At 41.8% G+C, this 18,031-nt stretch overlaps 1 protein-coding gene across 2 annotated transcripts in view; it reads left to right on the forward strand.

Moving 5' to 3' along the window:
- The window catches only part of prkcab (protein kinase C, alpha, b), a 118,879-nt gene that overhangs the window by 66,270 nt on the left and 34,578 nt on the right, over positions 1-18,031 (forward strand). For both annotated transcript variants that reach the window (XM_005461073.4, XM_003456365.5), the window contains exons 4-5: positions 13,539-13,650; positions 15,357-15,485. In XM_005461073.4, the coding sequence (XP_005461130.1) occupies positions 13,539-13,650; positions 15,357-15,485 (241 nt within the window). The remainder of the gene's footprint in view (positions 1-13,538; positions 13,651-15,356; positions 15,486-18,031) is intronic.

Below are 18,031 nucleotides of genomic sequence, written 5' to 3' on the forward strand. Positions count from 1 at the left end.
GCAGCTCCATCTTCAACGCCCTTTGTCTAATATATCCACTATCCCTCCTCTGCACATGTCCAAATCATTTCAACCTTACATCTCTAAGTCTGTCTCCAGATTGACTCAACCTGAGCTGTCCCCCCGATGTATCTGATGACGCCCAATGAAATTCTTAAACTCTGCCACCTCCAGTTTGGCCTCCTGTCTTTTGGTTAGCACTGCTGTCTTCTCTAAAACCCACAACACAGCAATCTAACATATAGTCGGCAAACATCATCAGAGACTCCTACTGGACTGCATCAGTCAACCTGTCCTCACCACCGTCCTGCGCCATGCTGCTCATACTTGTCTGCCACTCCTGAACTCCTCATGTATACCACAGTTCCTCTCTTGGCTTATCGTCTCTATTATCAGATCATTTATAGAAATTGTTTTATCTAAAACCAGTACAAATGTAACCAAATGTTTTTATGGGTAAAAAAAGTCCCGCTACACCTTCTGCCAGATATAAAAATCCCATCAGATCATAACTTTTTGGCCACAAAAGTGCAAACAAAAGGCTTTTTGCAATTTCTCATTGCATTAGTCCCTCTCTGGTCTGTAGCTATATAGCAAATCATAACACCTGAGGAAAAGACAGGCTTTATATACAGTCCTCGACGTGCTGAAGCAGTAGCTGTCTATGTTTACATATTGCATGTAGGCATAAGTGCAGGCCAGGTATAGGCACAGTGGATTTCTGTTACACTAAGTGGGATTCTCCACTACCTCTCGACAAAGTCAACTATCCTCTGAACGACTCTTCCTCTCTCACAGCCATTTAGCTCAATTATCAATGAGCCGAGATGGAGCTATCGCCACCAGTGTCTCCTAATGGAGCCTGACAACTGCTGCCACAGAGACCCCTAGTCATATGGAGGCGCAAACAGGAAGTGATGATACTCTCACAGGTTAAAGACCCCGCTTTGGCCTTTGTGCGAATTAAAGCAACAAAGGACTGTAGCTACAGTTCATGTCACAGAAAGGGCAACCCACGCGCATATAAAAGCAGGCCTCATATCCTAGTCAATCTAATTAAACGCTCCGTTTGATGATGAAAGTTGGGTTGTGATGAAAGCGTGTGCACGGCTCAGAGGTGCAGTTTGAATGGATCTCAACACTAGATCTGCTAATTAGATAGCAACGGGAAAGGATTAAGGGCCGAACACCTGTGTCTGCTCGGTTTGATTTTACTCTGTACTCTGTGTGTGTGTTTTATCCGTGCGTGTGTGTACACATTTAGTTCTTAAGTAAAATTTGGTCTTATATGTGTTTAAAAACAGAATGCTTTCATTTGCAATAAAGTTTTTATTTGAAACTGACCAACTTGAGCTTTGCTTTGTTGTCATTTTTAACTTGCTCATATTCATACATATCATCAGTGCCCTGGCCTCACATACAGCCTTATACTCAGATCTATACAACAGTCAATGAGGCAGTTTGTTCATCTCCAGCCAGGCAGTAATGTGAAGCGTGGATTGAGGACACGATCAATAGTTCTACGATTATGAGCGTAACGAGCGTGTGATGGCTCTGTCGTTCGTGATAAATTTGCTGTGAATATTTCTGAGGCATCATCTGTGATGCTGGTATGATTTTCTAAGTTATAGATAGAAATAGTGGGAGTAAAAGTCCAGTAAGATTGGCTGGTAAAACAAGTGAAGATATATAGGGAACAGACATTTGCAAGGATCGCTTGTGAACAGTGGCTGTATTTAGTGTCCAAGATGAGTGGCTGACTTGTTCTACCAACTTCAGGTGGGACAGTCGAGTCTAAGCTGTTTTTGATGCGTTAATTCTCCTATTTACAGTACTATGCAAAGGTTTTGAGTCATCCCTCAGTCCTTTGTATTTTGTTTCCAAGGAGCCCCTTTTTAAAAAAGTGGTCTTGAGCAATAGTTCCCAAGGATTTCCGAACGTCTTTCAAAGTGTTTCTTTGGACATTGGGTGCATAAGTGTGCAGATAATGACAAAGATAACACAGGTATAAAATATTATTTTTGGGACCAACAGGATAAAGAACTATTAGCAAAAACTTTTACGTATCTCAGCATGGTGTGCAGTGTGTCCTTAAGACAATTTGAGGAAACTGGACAAAACAGTGAAGAATATAAAATGTAATGGCAGACCTAAAAAACTACTACAGCAGATGAACAGCACTAGTAAAATCTAGCAACGACCTGACACAGGACCTGAGAGATGCATCTGGATCTCTATTTGATCAAACTACTGAAGTTTCATCAGAAATGGTCTCGCTGGCGAAGCCATTCTTAAGAAAGGGAAACAAGAAGAAAAGGCAAACAAATTACAGAAGAACGGGAATGATAAGGTCTTATGGATGATGAATTGAATTTGAAATATTTGGTTTAAGTTGTGTTTAGAGGTCAGACGAGAGGTACAACTGTAAAACACTGCAGAGGCTCTGTAATGGTTTAGGGCTCCATTTCAGTCACTGGTTTTGAGGATCTTCTCAGAATTTATGGAATTATGAATACAGAAAATTATCATTAGCACTATGCAAAACTATCTGGAATGCATGTGATTGGCAACAGCTTCATTTCTCAGCATGTCAGTGATCTCAAACATGCTCCCAATGCAGTAAAGGCATACCTGGATAGAAAAACGCATCATGGATTGGCCTCCTCAGAGCCCAGACCTCAACATTACTGAAGCACTGTGGGATTGTAGTCATCAGGGTGTGGTTAACTATGTGATCACCGTGGATAACTGCAGAAATGACAACACTTCCAAACAATATAATCTCTGTAATCTGCTTTTTCTTCTCCTCTCCTTTTTATTTTGTCTTTTTTGAAAACCGATTAGATTACTGTTCCTGATTAGGGAACTCTTAAAGTTTAAATCTGTTCTAGTGGTCCTTCATTTCTACATTATACCTTTTTATAAAAGTATTTTATTGCAGCGCTGCTCTTTCAGATTATATTACCTTGGATAGGTGCATGTAATTAACAGGAGACTGGGTGTATAATAATGCTATAAAAGTAGACCCGGAAGTATGGGGGAAGACTGGTAATTGCCAGGGTGATGGTCTGTTAATCAGGCTGTTATTTTAAACTCTTCTCACCACATCAATCATCTACAACAAGAAAATGATACCGTAATAGTAATAAAGAAGAAAACGTGATGTATAAATAGCCTAATACAAACCAGCAGTTTTCTTCAGAATTTGTAATTTCACTTTTGAACAAAACAACATCTGTTTTTAATGGATTATGTTTATATGACTGTTCTAGTAATTTCACTGGTGTGCACCATAAGCCATGTGAGATACTCAAGACTAATAAGTCTTCTCATGGCTTCAGCCAGATATCCAACTGCACAATTCATATTAAAGAATCACTGGAAAGTTGCTCTCATTGCTCTCTGTACCATTCCTCACTAATGAGCTTGTTCGCACACTCCCTGTGTGTGTCTGTGTGCCTGCGTGAACGCATGCGGCAGTGCATCCTTTCATGTATGTGAGAACCATGATATACTAATGCTTTTTGATGTTTAATTCTCTAAAAAGACCAGGAAGGCATGTAATCAGAGGAGGCACGCAACAAACGACGCATTGACGAGACGTGTATTATGCTGCCGCTGGAACAGGCAGGCCATGGGGTGAAAACACCCTTACACTCCATCACTTCATATAACATCAGGGAGCTCGGAAATGGCAAAATACTGCGAAATAAAGTCTCCATGAAGCAACCTCAGGGCTAACGTTTTTTTAAATACAAATATCCTCCAGTATCTGTTTAAAAATTTCCACTTTGGATTGCCTGGCTGTAAATCGTTCTTTAACATAATGCGGCTTACAGAGGGATAGTCTGATAACAATGGTCCAATAAACACTCAGGAGCTGCAGGTGGAGAGAGAGAGATGGGATGCCTCTAATTAAATCAGTGATGGATAGAGGTACCTTTACAAGCATGATTTGAAGACACAGATGAACCCAGAGACAGCAAATGCATGCACAGTTGTCACTGTGAGTCTTCTTTGATGGGTGAAACGTTAGCTGGGAGATAATAAAAGCGGCGACATGATAAAGAGCAACTCATTATGCTGTTTTTAAATCGGCAGCGCTTTCTAGTTTTCAGTGACCTTTGACAAGTTTTGGTTTTTTTTCCCCCCTTTCATCGCCTGCCCTCCTTCTCTCTAAGTCTTATTCTGCTCGTCTCAAGTAGTTTTTCTGCTGTTGATGTATCTCGTGTCAGCTCTGCCGCCCTCTGTCCTCTGTCTTCTTTTTCTTTCTTACTGAGTCACGGCTTCATTATTGTTTTTATCAGTGATGACAGATTAGTCCCTGTGATACGATTGATTGCTTGAAGCAAAACCCCACCCCAGGACTCGGGTGGCTGTCAGGGTTTGTATCTGTATAGCTAAGTGTGTGTGTGTGCTTTATGCATGGGTGAATGAGAAAGAGGGATAAAGTCGGTGTGAACTGGTAGACAAGTTACGGTTTGGTGATCGTATTTGACATGGCAGAGCTAGAACTGTAATTTATTTTACTCATGATGACTAGAAATCCTAAAAGAACCCATGATGAAGTATATATTTCTCATTCCAAATCTTTATTCCATTTTATTTAATACGTGGTATGATTCTGGAGAGTTCTGATGATTCTATGTGTAGGAGCACGGGGAACAGGAAGAGGGAAACTCAACAATGATGCTCTGACAAACACAAGAAGAAAGATTATAACAGCCTGGAGTGTGAACAAGAGACAGGTGAACACAATTCAGGCTTCAGTCACACAAGCCTAAGGACTGGTCTGCGACTCCATGGCAACCACTAAAGAGAAGTGTGTTTATCCCCACCGTTTGGCAAGTTAGGGGTATACACGTTAAGTGGTAACTTAGATTTCAAAAGGTTCAGCTTTTACTTTGAATGCGAATGGTTTACATTTACATTTAGGATCACACTCGTCTAGTAGTGGCCAACGTTCATGCTTGTGCTGGTGCACTATGTGTTAATTACCTTGTGGTTGTGTCCTGGTGTTTTGTAAGCAGATTTTTTTTCCGCCCCTTTGCGTCCTCGCTTTTTGTAGTGGTCAATATTTCTTTTTTGGAGGAAAAAGTATTCATCTTGTCTTTGTACGCTCTATCACATCTATTCTGTTTCTGCACTATCCCTCCAGGAAATTGCTGACATCTCTGAGTCCTTATATTGACGCAATATTTGCAATTCCTGGGAGGTCCAAGTTGGGTTATAAAGTAAGGTTTCAGAGGGGTTTGCAATTACAACATACCTACTGTGTAGATTTAACACAGAAAAGGAAGAAACGTGCAGGAAATGGACGAATTGACTGTCCTAAACAGGCCAGGCACAACAGTGGGCTGCACTGATGTGACGAGTGGTTACATTTCCAGGGAGGCGGCCGTGAGGTTACAGTGCAGGGTTTCAGAGGGGTTTATGCATGTAGCTTTAACACAGAAGTATAATTCCCCTCTGGCAGACAATCACAGCAGAGGCAAAGGAACAGAAGCAGCAAGTGAAATCAAAACAAGACACAAGAGAAAACTAATCTTTAAAGTAACACTGAGACATGAAGTCAGAGACAGGGGAACCACAGGAAATACTAGAAACACAAACAAATAGCGAACACATATACTGGAGACAAAATAAATTACACTCAATATATTATAAAAGATCATTCCTGCAAACGTTTTTCATCCCTTGCCTCTCTGGGCTTCCGTACCTTTTAATCCCAGCTTAAAATGTTTTCTTGTGCCTTTGATTCACTTTGACAGGCGTTAACTGTCACTGCGGCTCGTCCCTCTGTGTAAATGCGCTGTGTAATTTACAGAGTTTGTCTGGGCATTGTGTATGCCAGCCAGTTCACTGAAGCCCACGGTGGCTGTGACTGCGGAAAGTCTCAACTCTTGGCCTGGAGATTTGGTATTACTTTGATGCAACAAACCCGCCCACCCACAAACACACTCGCACACAAACGCCGCTCAACTTTATCTCTGCCATCGTTCTCCTTTTTTGTCCATCTCTTTGTCTCCACATTTGTAGACGTCTGTCTTTTTTTTTTTCTTCTATTATTTCTCTTTCTATTCATTCTTCTTTTGCGCCGGTTTCTCTCCTTCTTGTTTTTCTGGTACTCGTACCATCATACACACTCTAACAGACAGATGCACACACAAACACTGAGGCACACTCATTTTAATGCAGTCACAGAGTGCAATAAGCAGTGTGTGCCCTTCACCATCGCGGGTCAGACTAGCGCCTGTTCAGCCGAAGCTCTGGGCAGTGTTTGTTTGGACGAGCCTGACAACACTGGTTGTTTTGGGTTCCACTCTACCAGCAGAGAATAACTGATGATCCTCTCAGCTAAAAACAACCTTGCGCAGTCCTTTCTTTCACCTGACCTTGAGCTTGGAAGAAAAGGGAGCATTTCATCACGTGTATCTGGCTATGAGATTGGCACTCATTTTTCTTTTTCCTTTACTTCTAACCAGACTCTCTTCATAGTTGCACTGCACACACATGCACATGCTTAATTTTATTAAACCTCCTTCTCTCTTTCTCTTAGTTTTTTTTTCTGCCTGCTTTCAATCTATCACTGCATTTTCTCCAGCCCGTTATCACCATAGCAACTGTACAGTTGTTCACTTTGTTACCCCAGGTGCCTTTTTCCAACACACACACAGGCACGCATATGAGCATGCACAGTCTTGCATAAACACAGTATGATTCTGGTCTTTTAATTTAATTGTAGTTTCATTGTTTTTCTCTGTTGGTGTTTTTGAGGGATTTAATTCCCCCCAGTGATGTCTGGGGACCGTTTTGCTGTTATCTAGTCTGTGATTGTGGAGCGCATAAATACTACAAATAAAGAAAATAAATAAATAAATACTAAAACGATGAACAGAAAAACAGTCCCTGATGGAGCTTTGCTGACTTAAATCATTAAACCATTTCAGTTCTCCAATCTGTTCGTGTTAAAGCAAAGATCTGACATTCAATTCCGAAGTTTTGTTTCGTGGAGTTTCGTGCTACTTTTCCCAGTAAGAGACCTGTAACTGAAGCAGAGTGCTGAGATCAGACCTGACAGGATAATGGAGTAGGCTGAGGTCACACTTCCTGTCTGGTGAACTTCCTTAACCTCCACAAAGTGTCTGTCTGTTAACCTGGGCCAGGTGAACCTTAAAGAACCTTTTGCTGTTGGTCCCAATTCTCCTGACAAATTTCCCATGGAAGTGCTTTCAACTTTAAATTATATAAACACTTAAAAAAAAGTTGCCTGTTGATATCACTGTGTCAGATTAGGCAACATGAAAGTCATATGATTCCTGGCAGAGATTCCTGGCTGACTACACGCTGCAGCCATCTGGGACTGAGCTGCATCGGACTGACTTTCTTTGTTCCATCTGGCAGCACCACCCTTTTTTAGCCTTGCCATGTTTTTTGACAGCTGAGGATTGGGCAGCACAGTGGTGCGGTGTTTAGCACTGTTGCTTTATAGTAAGAAGATCCTAGGCTTGAATCTGTCAGCTGGCTGGGGCCTTCCTATGTGGAGTTTTGCGTGTTCTCCTTGGGTCTGCTTGGGTTCTCTCTGGGTGCTCTAGCTTCCTCCCACAGTTCAAACACAGGCTTGTTAGGCTGCATTCACTCTGATGGAGAATTGAATTTTTCAGAGGCCGCAGAAAGTGAGTGATCTGGCAACGTGGGTCAAGATGGGTGAGACTAACTGTTCTCAACTTCCAGGCAGAGCGCGGGATACTGTTGATTGACATGTTTAATGGCAGTAAATACATTAGAGGGTTACCCAGGCAACCATAGTCTAGAATGTCTGCAAGCAAACAGCAGTCGGCTTCAAAGCCTCGAAAAGCGAGTTCCTTCCTCGCTTCCTACATCTGTCTGTATTAGCACTGCAACAGTCTGGTAACCAGCATCTCACCCCGTGACATCTGGGGTCGGCTACCCTCAGTGACCCCCAAATTGGATAAACAGAAGAAGATAGATGGATGGATGGCTTTATGCTCACAAAATTAGTTACAGTCACACATGTGTGCATGTTTACACATACAACTGAAGTTATTTTGGACAGGGCAAATGATGATGTCATTGTTTAATTACTTTCCAGCACTGTATTTCATAAACTGGTTAGCAGCTTACACTGAAGAGACACCACTTCCATCCTCTGCTGCTACATGTGCTGCAGACAGTGCTGAGAGTGTTGTAAACAATCAAATGTGAGCAGTTCTGCAGAAGAAAGTATCGGATATGATTACCCAAAACATCCCGAACTGTAAAAGTGCTTTTTGCCATCCATCCATCCTCTTAACCACTTATCCAGTTCAGGGTCATGGGGTTGCTGGAGTCCAGATGTCCAAACGCAAGGGGTCGGGTACACCCTGGACAGGTCGCCAGTCTATCCCAAGGCAGTTTGAAATCACCAATCAGCCTAACATGCATGTGTTTGGACTGTGGGAGGAAGCTGAAGTACCCGGAGAGAACCCACACAAGCACGGGGAGAACGTGCAGACTCCACACAGAGAGGCCTCAGCCACCCGGTGGACTCGCAGTCCAAACCCTCCTGCTGTGAGGCAACCACTATTCCACCTTACGTGTGTGTGTATATATGTAGAGAGATGGATAGAGAGATAGATCTGGTAACCAGTTGACCTCAGACTTGCATCACATCTCTCTCTTTTCGGTCTTCCAATATAAAAATAGTAAAAACAGCAAAAAAACCACATTGTTATCTAATTATATTTAATAAAGCTGCAGTTTGACTTATTGTTACTGTTACCTGTTACGCTCTGAGAAACTCAGCAGCAGCAGAAGCGTCTTGACTCACCGCAGCCAAACCTCCCAGTTTTAAATCCGCAGCTCTGTTTGTTAGTGTTAATGAGGTTCGTCTGATAACACCTTTCCTCAGCACACCGTGTCCTGTATTCAAATGACTGAGAGGGTGTTTGAGGCTAAAAGGATGACCTGTCAAACAGGCTTGATACTTTCAGATGTTTTTATTTTGTGCATTATGCAAGCACGGTTTTGTGAATTTTATTTTCCAGTGCCTGAGCTCTGTGACTAACCTCCTTACGTTTTTGACTGTCTCTTGATGAACTGTGAATCATGTTTTTCATAACGGCTTCAACAACAATGAAAACTGAGTAGCAGACAAACAAATCACCTGTAGAACGCCGCTATTGAAAGCTCCGGCGATGTTGATGTGCGGAAGCATGTTTGCTTCTAAGCGAACAAAGGAAGTACGAATATCTTTCAGTGTTTCTCTCAGCACCTTGGAGTTTCACCCAGCGATGAATGACTTGACACTTTTAAAAGGCCCAGAGGGCCAAAAGGGCCAAAATCCACAGCCTCTGTGTAAAGAAACAGCTCAGGGTTGTTTTAATTCATTATTTGCATCATTACCAGACAGAAAAGATGAAAAAGCGCCGGTTTCATCAGTTAATATTTAGGTAATATTTAATTTTTTGAATTTATATGGATATAAAATGACACTAATAGAGAATTGGGGAGAGCAAACAAAGAAAAAGGGTGCGGCTGAAGCCAGAGAAACAGTTAAACTTTAAAAATAGTGTTATAGACTAATACAGATGAGATCAGAGCCACCACAGCGTTTGCTGCTGGTGACTTTTACCATTACATGCGATTTGTTAAGCAGCCTCTGAGTTGACAGACCGTGAGAGGCGGAAAAAAGCAGCACGATTCAAAGGTGATGTGGAAACAATGGTCCAGCTGGTGAATAGGGATCCCAAGGCTGAACGGGCCAGTCGAAAAAGCCATGCGGTGCTAACGGCAAAGGTTTCCCTGGGATATTAAGGCTTTGTGCCTCATACTCACATCAAGCAACATGGGCCCTCTGACTCTGGTGGAAGAAATGAAAAACATCCATAACTGTGTGTTCACTCAACCAAACTGTGGATTTTTTTATTTTTTAAATGTGGCAGCGTGGGCCACAATCAAAAGCTGCCAAGTGTGCTGCCTCTTCAAGTGTTTGTACATTTAAATATTATGCATATTAGTATTTTTGAAACCTAATCACAACAAAGAAAGAAACAACTTGTTCTTTTTTCCTTCTTTTTGTAGATCTGAAACATCTGTACAAGAGAGATCCTGCTAATGGTGTTAGCCATGTTCTATGATTCATGATCGTCTCAAACAGTGTGTAATGTGCAATCTCCTGATTTGCATTGTTTTATACTACTTGGAAAAAAAATACAAATTAGTCACTTTAGCCAAAAGAAGGTTTTATCTGCACTTCCATCTACTGTAATGAACATTTGGTGGTGCTTCTTGATGCATGCTCAATCATCCAGGTAAGTAAATCCCCAAAAGTTGATTCTGTTCATCTGGACGTAGTGTTTTCAGCGTTTCCAGCGTTTCCCCAATCTGTTTATAAGATTGGGGAAACCTGCAGTCAGCTGAGACTGAAGAAGTCACTTGGATGAGGGAGGCAACGTTTTTCCTACTGAAAATGCTACGTCCAGATGAACAGAATCAACGTTTGGGGATCTGGTGGTGCTGTGGATACTGCTAATATTGGTATCGATCTGATATCAGGGGCTAGTATCGCTGATAAGCAATACCGATACTTTTCAATAACAAAGGCAGCACTATGTCATGATTTATGAGAATAATCATCAATTTACAAATTCTAAGCATATTTTAATGACGTCTAAATCACTCTGATTAATTCATTTTACATTTATACATTTGCAATAATTAGTAAACATAACAAAAAACACCTTTCAGGTTTTTGCGTATTTTGAAACTGGGTTTTTTCAAGAGCCTGAATGTTAATTCCAGCTCCCCAAAGAGTCTGTAAAGGACTCTGGGTCAACTTCTGTTGTTTAAATGTGCAATTCTGTGGACTACAAACAGATTTTAGGGGATAGAAGAAGTGTTGATCCCATTGGGCTACTATCGATCCAATACCGATACCAGCATTGATATAGATTCTATTGATATCTGCCCATCCACATTTGGTAATGTGACTCTGTTCTGGGAACGCCCCATCCTTTCCCATGCTTCTGTTGAACACCAGAGGTGATTAAAGCAGCAGTAGCAAGGGACCCCAAAACAAAAGAGAGCAGACAAGTGATTGGGCGAAGGGGGAGTAGTTGTGGAGGTTGGTTGCAAATTGGTTTTGAGCAGGAACTCCAGGCTGCTTATGCTACGTATGCTTAATTGATTCTAACTTTAAGAGAGGTTTTTGGGCAAGTATGTGGTGATTTTGAGGTACTGATGGTGTTATGTCTTATATCATCATCTTGCTTATTAGAGATCGCCAGGCAGTTCAAAAGAGAGACAGAAAGAGAGGCAGAGAGAAATATTGAATTAGTTTGAGCCTGTGCAGGTATTAGATTTTGGTTATGATGTGCATCTGCACTTATCTGTGCGCCTTCACCAGTACATTGTTCGGAATCCAAGGTTACTAAACACGTTATGTTTTCACGCCCTGCCTCTTCCTGTAATGCTGAGTTAAAGACTCGGGCTGCAAGCGCATGAGAAAAAAATACAATTTTATTACAGCCCTAGCTCCTGAGAGGAGTGGGAGCAAAAGCAAAGAGACAGTGACATAGAGTTAAAGAGAGAAAACCTATAAAATCCTTTAAAGCTTCAGAAAAAGCAAGAAACTTCCTGGGCTCACTGTCCACAGATTGCTGGGGAAAGGAGTGAGGAAAAAGCTGGATAAAGACAAAGAAAGGCACAGGAACAGAGAGCAGAGAGATGTGAGATCTCTTCAGTTGCTGTTTGGGTCCCTGGTGTCTGCAGTTCTCTCAGCAAGTCTCTTTTAGGATAAATTCACTGTTCCAACAATTGAATAATGGAGAGGAAGGAGTGTTCATGCAGCAATAAGTAGGTAAAAATGGTCTGCAGAATGCCCGAGAGAAAAGACAGTCGGGACACAAGGGGCCTGACCACAACGCCATCTGTTTTTACGTCTTTTTTTTTTTCCTCACAAGAAAAGCCTCGAAGAAAGGCTGGAGGAAAGGGGTAAAAATAGGCAAGTTTACTAAAAGAAGAACATGTTAATTAGACTTTTCTGGAACCCTCACGCCACTGAGTCATTCCCCTGCCAATCACACCCTAACGGCTCCCTCCTCTTTCACACACAGGCTTTCCTCCGCCCTCCCTCTGCTGTCATCTCTCTCGCGCTCTTCTTCTGTCATTTTCTTGTTTATCTGATTTAGCGTGTTTGTGGAGAAAAGGGCATTTTTCAGTGGTGCGGGCCCACTTACTCAGTCAGTGGCCCGGATAATTACACATCCAGCCACTCTGACACATTTCAGAATGATGGAGGCAACGCTGGTGGGGGTTTATCCACCCTCATTTGCAGGCCTTTAATTATAGCTATGTTTATTTTGTGGTGACTGTGGAAATTAGCTAACCTGGTGAACACATTGGAAGAAATGTTGATTTAACATGTTGCAAAAAAAATTCTTAAGCTGCAATCAATTTTTTTCTAAGATTCTTGTGTCATAGTTCAGCGGTCCCCAACCACGGACCGGTTTAATGTCAGATAATATTTTCACGGACCGGCCTTTAAGGTGTCGTAGATAAATACAACAAAATAAAATGATACGACCAAGACAAAAACTCTGGTATTTTGTAAATATAATAATAAATGCGAATTCCCTGTGTAATTGTGTAACTTTATTAGCAGCATCCTCCTGAAATGCACCAACACCATTGAGAGTAACATCCTCCTTTCTGCCCCTTAATGCTCTCTGGTCGCTATGGTAACATAAATAATTCTTTCAAAATAAGACACACAACTACAACACGGGAAAAGACCGAGTTAACGATAAAAACCCTGAAAACCATACATTTCACACCCGAGCCTCAACTTTCGCGGCCCGGTACCAAACGACTCACGGACCGGTACGTGGCCTGGGGGTGGAGCACCGCTGTCATAATTGATCAGAAACTCCAAGCTTGAAAACCTGACATGTACAATGTATTCAATACTGTTGAGGAAGGGATCATTATCATTATCAGATGAAATATGACTATTAGAAAGCCTACACTGTGTTTTACAGATGGCTGTGGACTCTTATTGTTGTACCTCTAATCTGGATGGCTTATTTGAAATGAAAGAAACAGCCCTCAGGTCCTGTGGCAGCTCTTTGCTGGATTTGTTCCTGTTTCTTAAGAACGTGACATACAGACACCGTTTATGTGCTGTAGATAAAAACTAAAAACTATGAGAATGCCTGTGTTGGTACAGAAATTTCATTTTATATCCATCAAACTGTTACATTTGCAATTTTTTTTAACCCTAGCATTCTTTGCTGATTCATGGATCAGTGTTAAATGGATTAACAAATATAAAAATACTCTGAAAATGGTCATAGTCAAGGACTGAATTGAAAATAAATGAAAAAGCAGCCAATGTCTAAAAAAAAAAACTATTGCTCAAGACCACTTTAAAACAGAAAGTCTGACTCAATGGAAGCAAAATAAAAAGAAATGAGGTGTGACTCATGACTTTTGCGCTGTAATCATCTTACTGTTTTCACTCTGTCTGTGTTGCCCAGGACCCCAGAAGCAAGCACAAGTTCAAGATTCACACATACGGCAGTCCAACCTTCTGTGACCACTGTGGCTCGCTGCTGTACGGGCTCATCCACCAAGGGATGAAATGTGACAGTGAGTATCACCTTGTTCACATGTGTGCATGTGAGCGTGCAGAGCGCGGCCGTGTCAAACACGCTGTACCGGTTTACGTCCTAGAGCCGCACCTAATGAGAACAGATGGGAATAGGCTGGTACTGTACTACACTCAGACACATCTGCAGCCCAGGCACAATTCACTATCCTGCCCTGCTGAGTCTTCTGTGTGCTCCCATTCTTTCCACCCACGCTCCTCCTTCAAGTCTTCTTCCTTTTCTTTGCATGTATGACCCCAATCCCGCACCATATTTCCCTCATTTTCCCTCCCACTTCTTCCCTTCCTTTCCCCTCCGCTGTCCGTGGTATTTTCCCCTGCTCGCGTACTTCCACACCTCTTTTTCCTTCGCCAACAACATATTTACTCCTTAGATTCTCCCACTTTTATATCCCTCACTGTACATTTCCTGTTCCCTCCTCCCCCTCCTGTTTCCAAAGCCTCTTCATCCATCACCCTGCCTCATTCTCCCTTCCTCTTGTTCTGTCCATCCATCTGTGGGTCTCTGGTGGTGGCCTCATCACAGATGGTAATGGGAGCACACCAGAACAAATTGATGTGGGGAGGCCATCGCTATTACGAGCTGCTTCCCCATCTCTCGTCTCTCCTTGTCTCCTCTCGGCATGTCAGCCTGACAAGCCTGCCAAGAAGAGGAAGGAAGGGAAGAGAGCAGGAGAGACGGATGGAGGGTTAGATAGGGAGGACAAAGTGCAGTATATAGAGGGGAAGAAAGGCTGCAAGAAAGTCAGGTGGCACTCTAGCTCATCCCAGGGCGATAATTTAATAATTAAAAACACATTTCTCGTCTGCCTTTTTGATTCGTGACAAAGAGCATCTTTAATTATTAGAATCCAGCAGCCTTTGCTCATGTTGTAACATGATTCAGCACATTTCCTACAACATCCAACCCACTGCCAGTCCGCTGAACGGTGATCTCATCTGCTCACAGGGATTATAGCACATCCATGTGGTGATTACTTATTGATGTTAAAGTACTAGACGGCACATTTGAGAAAGCAAGCGGTGCTTTTAATTACTGCTTTTAACCACTTGAAACAGACATTTCTGATTACTCTCTGCAATAAATGTTTTGTCATGTAAGCACAGCATACAGCTCTTTGAGGGGCTCTGTCACTGTGATGCTTCAATACTCATAGAAAAACTAATTAATATTTCAGTGGAAATATTCTGACTTACAGAGTTTACAAAAGGTGTCCAAACTTGAGCCTTGTTTAACTGTTTTATCTGAAAGAGCTGCAATGCTTCACTGGCATCCCCTTTGCACTAGTAGAGTAGCTAAGGGCTTTATCTTTGTCAGTATGTGTCTGAAAGTGACACAACTTACTTTCTTGCCAGCATCTAACTGGATTCATTCTGTATATCTTCCTGCGTTGTGGTTCTCCTTCTTGAAAACTTATTATTTTTGTATATTTTCTTCATGGGCAGAAGATGATCTTTGCATCAGCATCTTCTTCAGCATATGCAAATACAGTAACTCCTCTTACCCTAAACATGTCTCTTATAAAAGTATTCAACCTTAAATTTAGCAAGTGTTAAATTAGCATTTAGCAATAGCATGAAATGTTCCATGACTGCACGCATAAGTCAAAAAAAGGCCAAACACAAAGTCCTTTCCAGATGAAGTCAACCCTCTGTATGTTTGTCTCTGTTTCCTGTCTCTTTCAAGCCTGCGACATGAACGTGCACAAACAGTGTGTGGTCAACGTGCCGAGCCTGTGCGGGACGGACCACACTGAGCGCCGAGGTCGCCTGTTCCTCAAGATAGAGGTCAGCGTAGACAGGCTACACGTCACAGGTTGGTTTAAATTATTGTCTATAAATCACTTGATTGCACAAAAGTACTCAGAGTTATGTTGGATGTATTCATATTCATATTCTAGATGTAGGGGAAGTTCAATTAGATATACACCATCCCTGTAGGGTTAGGAAGTGTAGTTAGAGCACCTCATGCTTAATTTATGCTACCACTGTTATGTCTGTTTACAGAGGTATTTGCCCACACGGAGCCTATGAAGAGGTGCTTGACATAAATGATGCTCTGTGTGTTGGTCAAATGCTGATTAGTGGACAAGTTGGTCGGAACAGGAATGGAAGCGGTAACAGAGCTCACTGGGAATGGGAAAGGCAAGAAAACAAGACATCAAAGATTAAAAAATACAGCGTGAAAAGTACAGACAGTGGCTGCAGTGACCACTTTTCATTGCTTGTTTTTACTTCAGTTCGTTGCACAAGCAACAGTTACCTAGTGACGAGTTATACTATTTTTTTGACAGTGCCCCCATTTGACAACAGCCTCTCACTGCAGGTAGATTTGCAGTCCGAAGCTGCTCAAGACTCCCCGCGCACTTCCACTGTTGAACCATAATTTTCCCATTAGACCTCAGTCACACAGGCCTAAACCAGTTATCAACTAGTTTGGGAAGGTTACCAGCTGTTACTAGAGGTTGTGGAAGATCAAACTCTTTGAGACGTATCCTCAGCAGATAGATGATGTATATGAGTGAAGCATAACCAAGAGGTTGGGACAGTGTACAAGAACATCTGTGTGGAATTTGGGTTGGAAGTCTCCATGTCCCAATGGGACACGCCAAACTATTTAAGGACAGCGAAGCGAACATCCTGTGGGACTTAAAGGTTCCAGATGTGGAAAAAAAAAGAGCTGCTGGCTAACCAAGCCGATACAGTGAGAAACATCAGAAGCTGAGTAAATACGGCAAACCCAAGCTGACAGCAACATCATACAGTCGAAGGAACAAGTAGGCTTGGGTAATGCTCAAGCATGTTTCCGGAGCATTACCCAAGTTTCACTCTTAAGAAGCCAGGGTGGATAACTCGCAGACCTTTACTGGAAAAAATTTGGAAATCCTCCTTGAAGTTGTTCTATTTTGGGGGAGAAAATGGGGAAAACAAATTTAAAAAATCTCAATAAATTCAAACTGCAATGTGGTAAAATTGTAATGTTACAAACTGCTTGTTCTGGTAAAAGTGAAAGCTGCATATTAGGATATGTTATTGGTACTCAGTATTTTATATTTGATAAATGGGTTTCTGTGAGTTTCTACATCATCAGTGTGACTCTCCCACCCCTGAAACACCTTTAAAAGAAAAAAGGCCAGATGTAGCAAAAATATATTAATAATCAAATTTAAACAATTAAAACTTAATTTTTTTTCACTTCGCAGGTAGTTTCAAAAAATTTGAATTTTCTGGCAAGTATTTAATGACTCCACAGGTTTAAGGTTCCTCATTATTTTGTTATTTGTACTGTTAGATAACTGAGTGGCATGAAGCCCATTACTTTTTAAAGTTTATTTCTCAGCTGCTTTCTTTGGGCTGTTTGGCATCTATTTTTTTCTTTTTTAATAAATTTTAAAAAGTTTTGAAAAAGAAAATTATCCACTGCCACTGGGGCGCAATGAATCTTGCCTTCAACGCCACGCTTTGATGTAATCCGCCTTTGAAGGATGCAATCCCTGAACTGGGACACAAATCTTGTCTGCTGTTTCCATCAAGAAAAAGTTATTTTGCGATAATTATCTTTATTGTTTTATTACCCAGCCCTAGCTGTAATATAAAGTGTTACCTGATTCCAGATCACGCTATTTGACAGAAGGATTTACTTAAAAAGAAGAGGAACTAAATCCTCTTCAATTTTCAAGCCTGTAACTCAATAAAAAACTGTGACTTGTGTCTAAAAATAATGTAGCGTGCTTCTTTGCCAGCATAAAAATCAACTCATTGCTGCTTTTATAGCCTGTGTGTTGCAAATGTGTGCGTGCGTGCGTGCGTGCGTGCGTGTGCGTGTGTGTGTGTGTGTGTGTGTTTTCAACACCTCCAAATTATCCTGTCAGTCATAAGCAGCACCTGGAGTGGAGAACTCTCCGGTGTTAAAAACCCTTTGGCAGTGAGAGAAATGACTGCTGGGTCACTTCCACAACCTCTCTCACTGTCACACTCAAACACACACACACGCGCACCCACGTACACACACGCAATAGCAGGGCGAGACAGGGGTGGTCAGGGAATATGATTGCTGAGGCCAATAAATAGTTTCTAACTCAGTGGGGCTCAGACAGGAATAACCTGCAGCCACAGCGGGAGCAGAGTGGCAGATGTGATTGACGTGGAAATATATTGCTTTCATAAAAAAGTGTGTGTTCGTTTATAGTGTTCAAAATGGGGGGAAAAATGAGGAATATTCGGCATCAGTCTGACATTGATTGTTCGGTCTGCTCGCAGTGCTTTTCAGTTTTTTGTTTTTACTTTGCAGTTTATTATTTGGTGTGCTGCACACAACATCCAGCTCTTTTGTCTGTTTTACTGCTTTGATCTGGTGCACCG

This window comes from Oreochromis niloticus, linkage group LG4 (assembly GCF_001858045.2).
Source record: "Oreochromis niloticus isolate F11D_XX linkage group LG4, O_niloticus_UMD_NMBU, whole genome shotgun sequence".
Lineage (NCBI taxonomy): Eukaryota > Metazoa > Chordata > Actinopteri > Cichliformes > Cichlidae > Oreochromis > Oreochromis niloticus.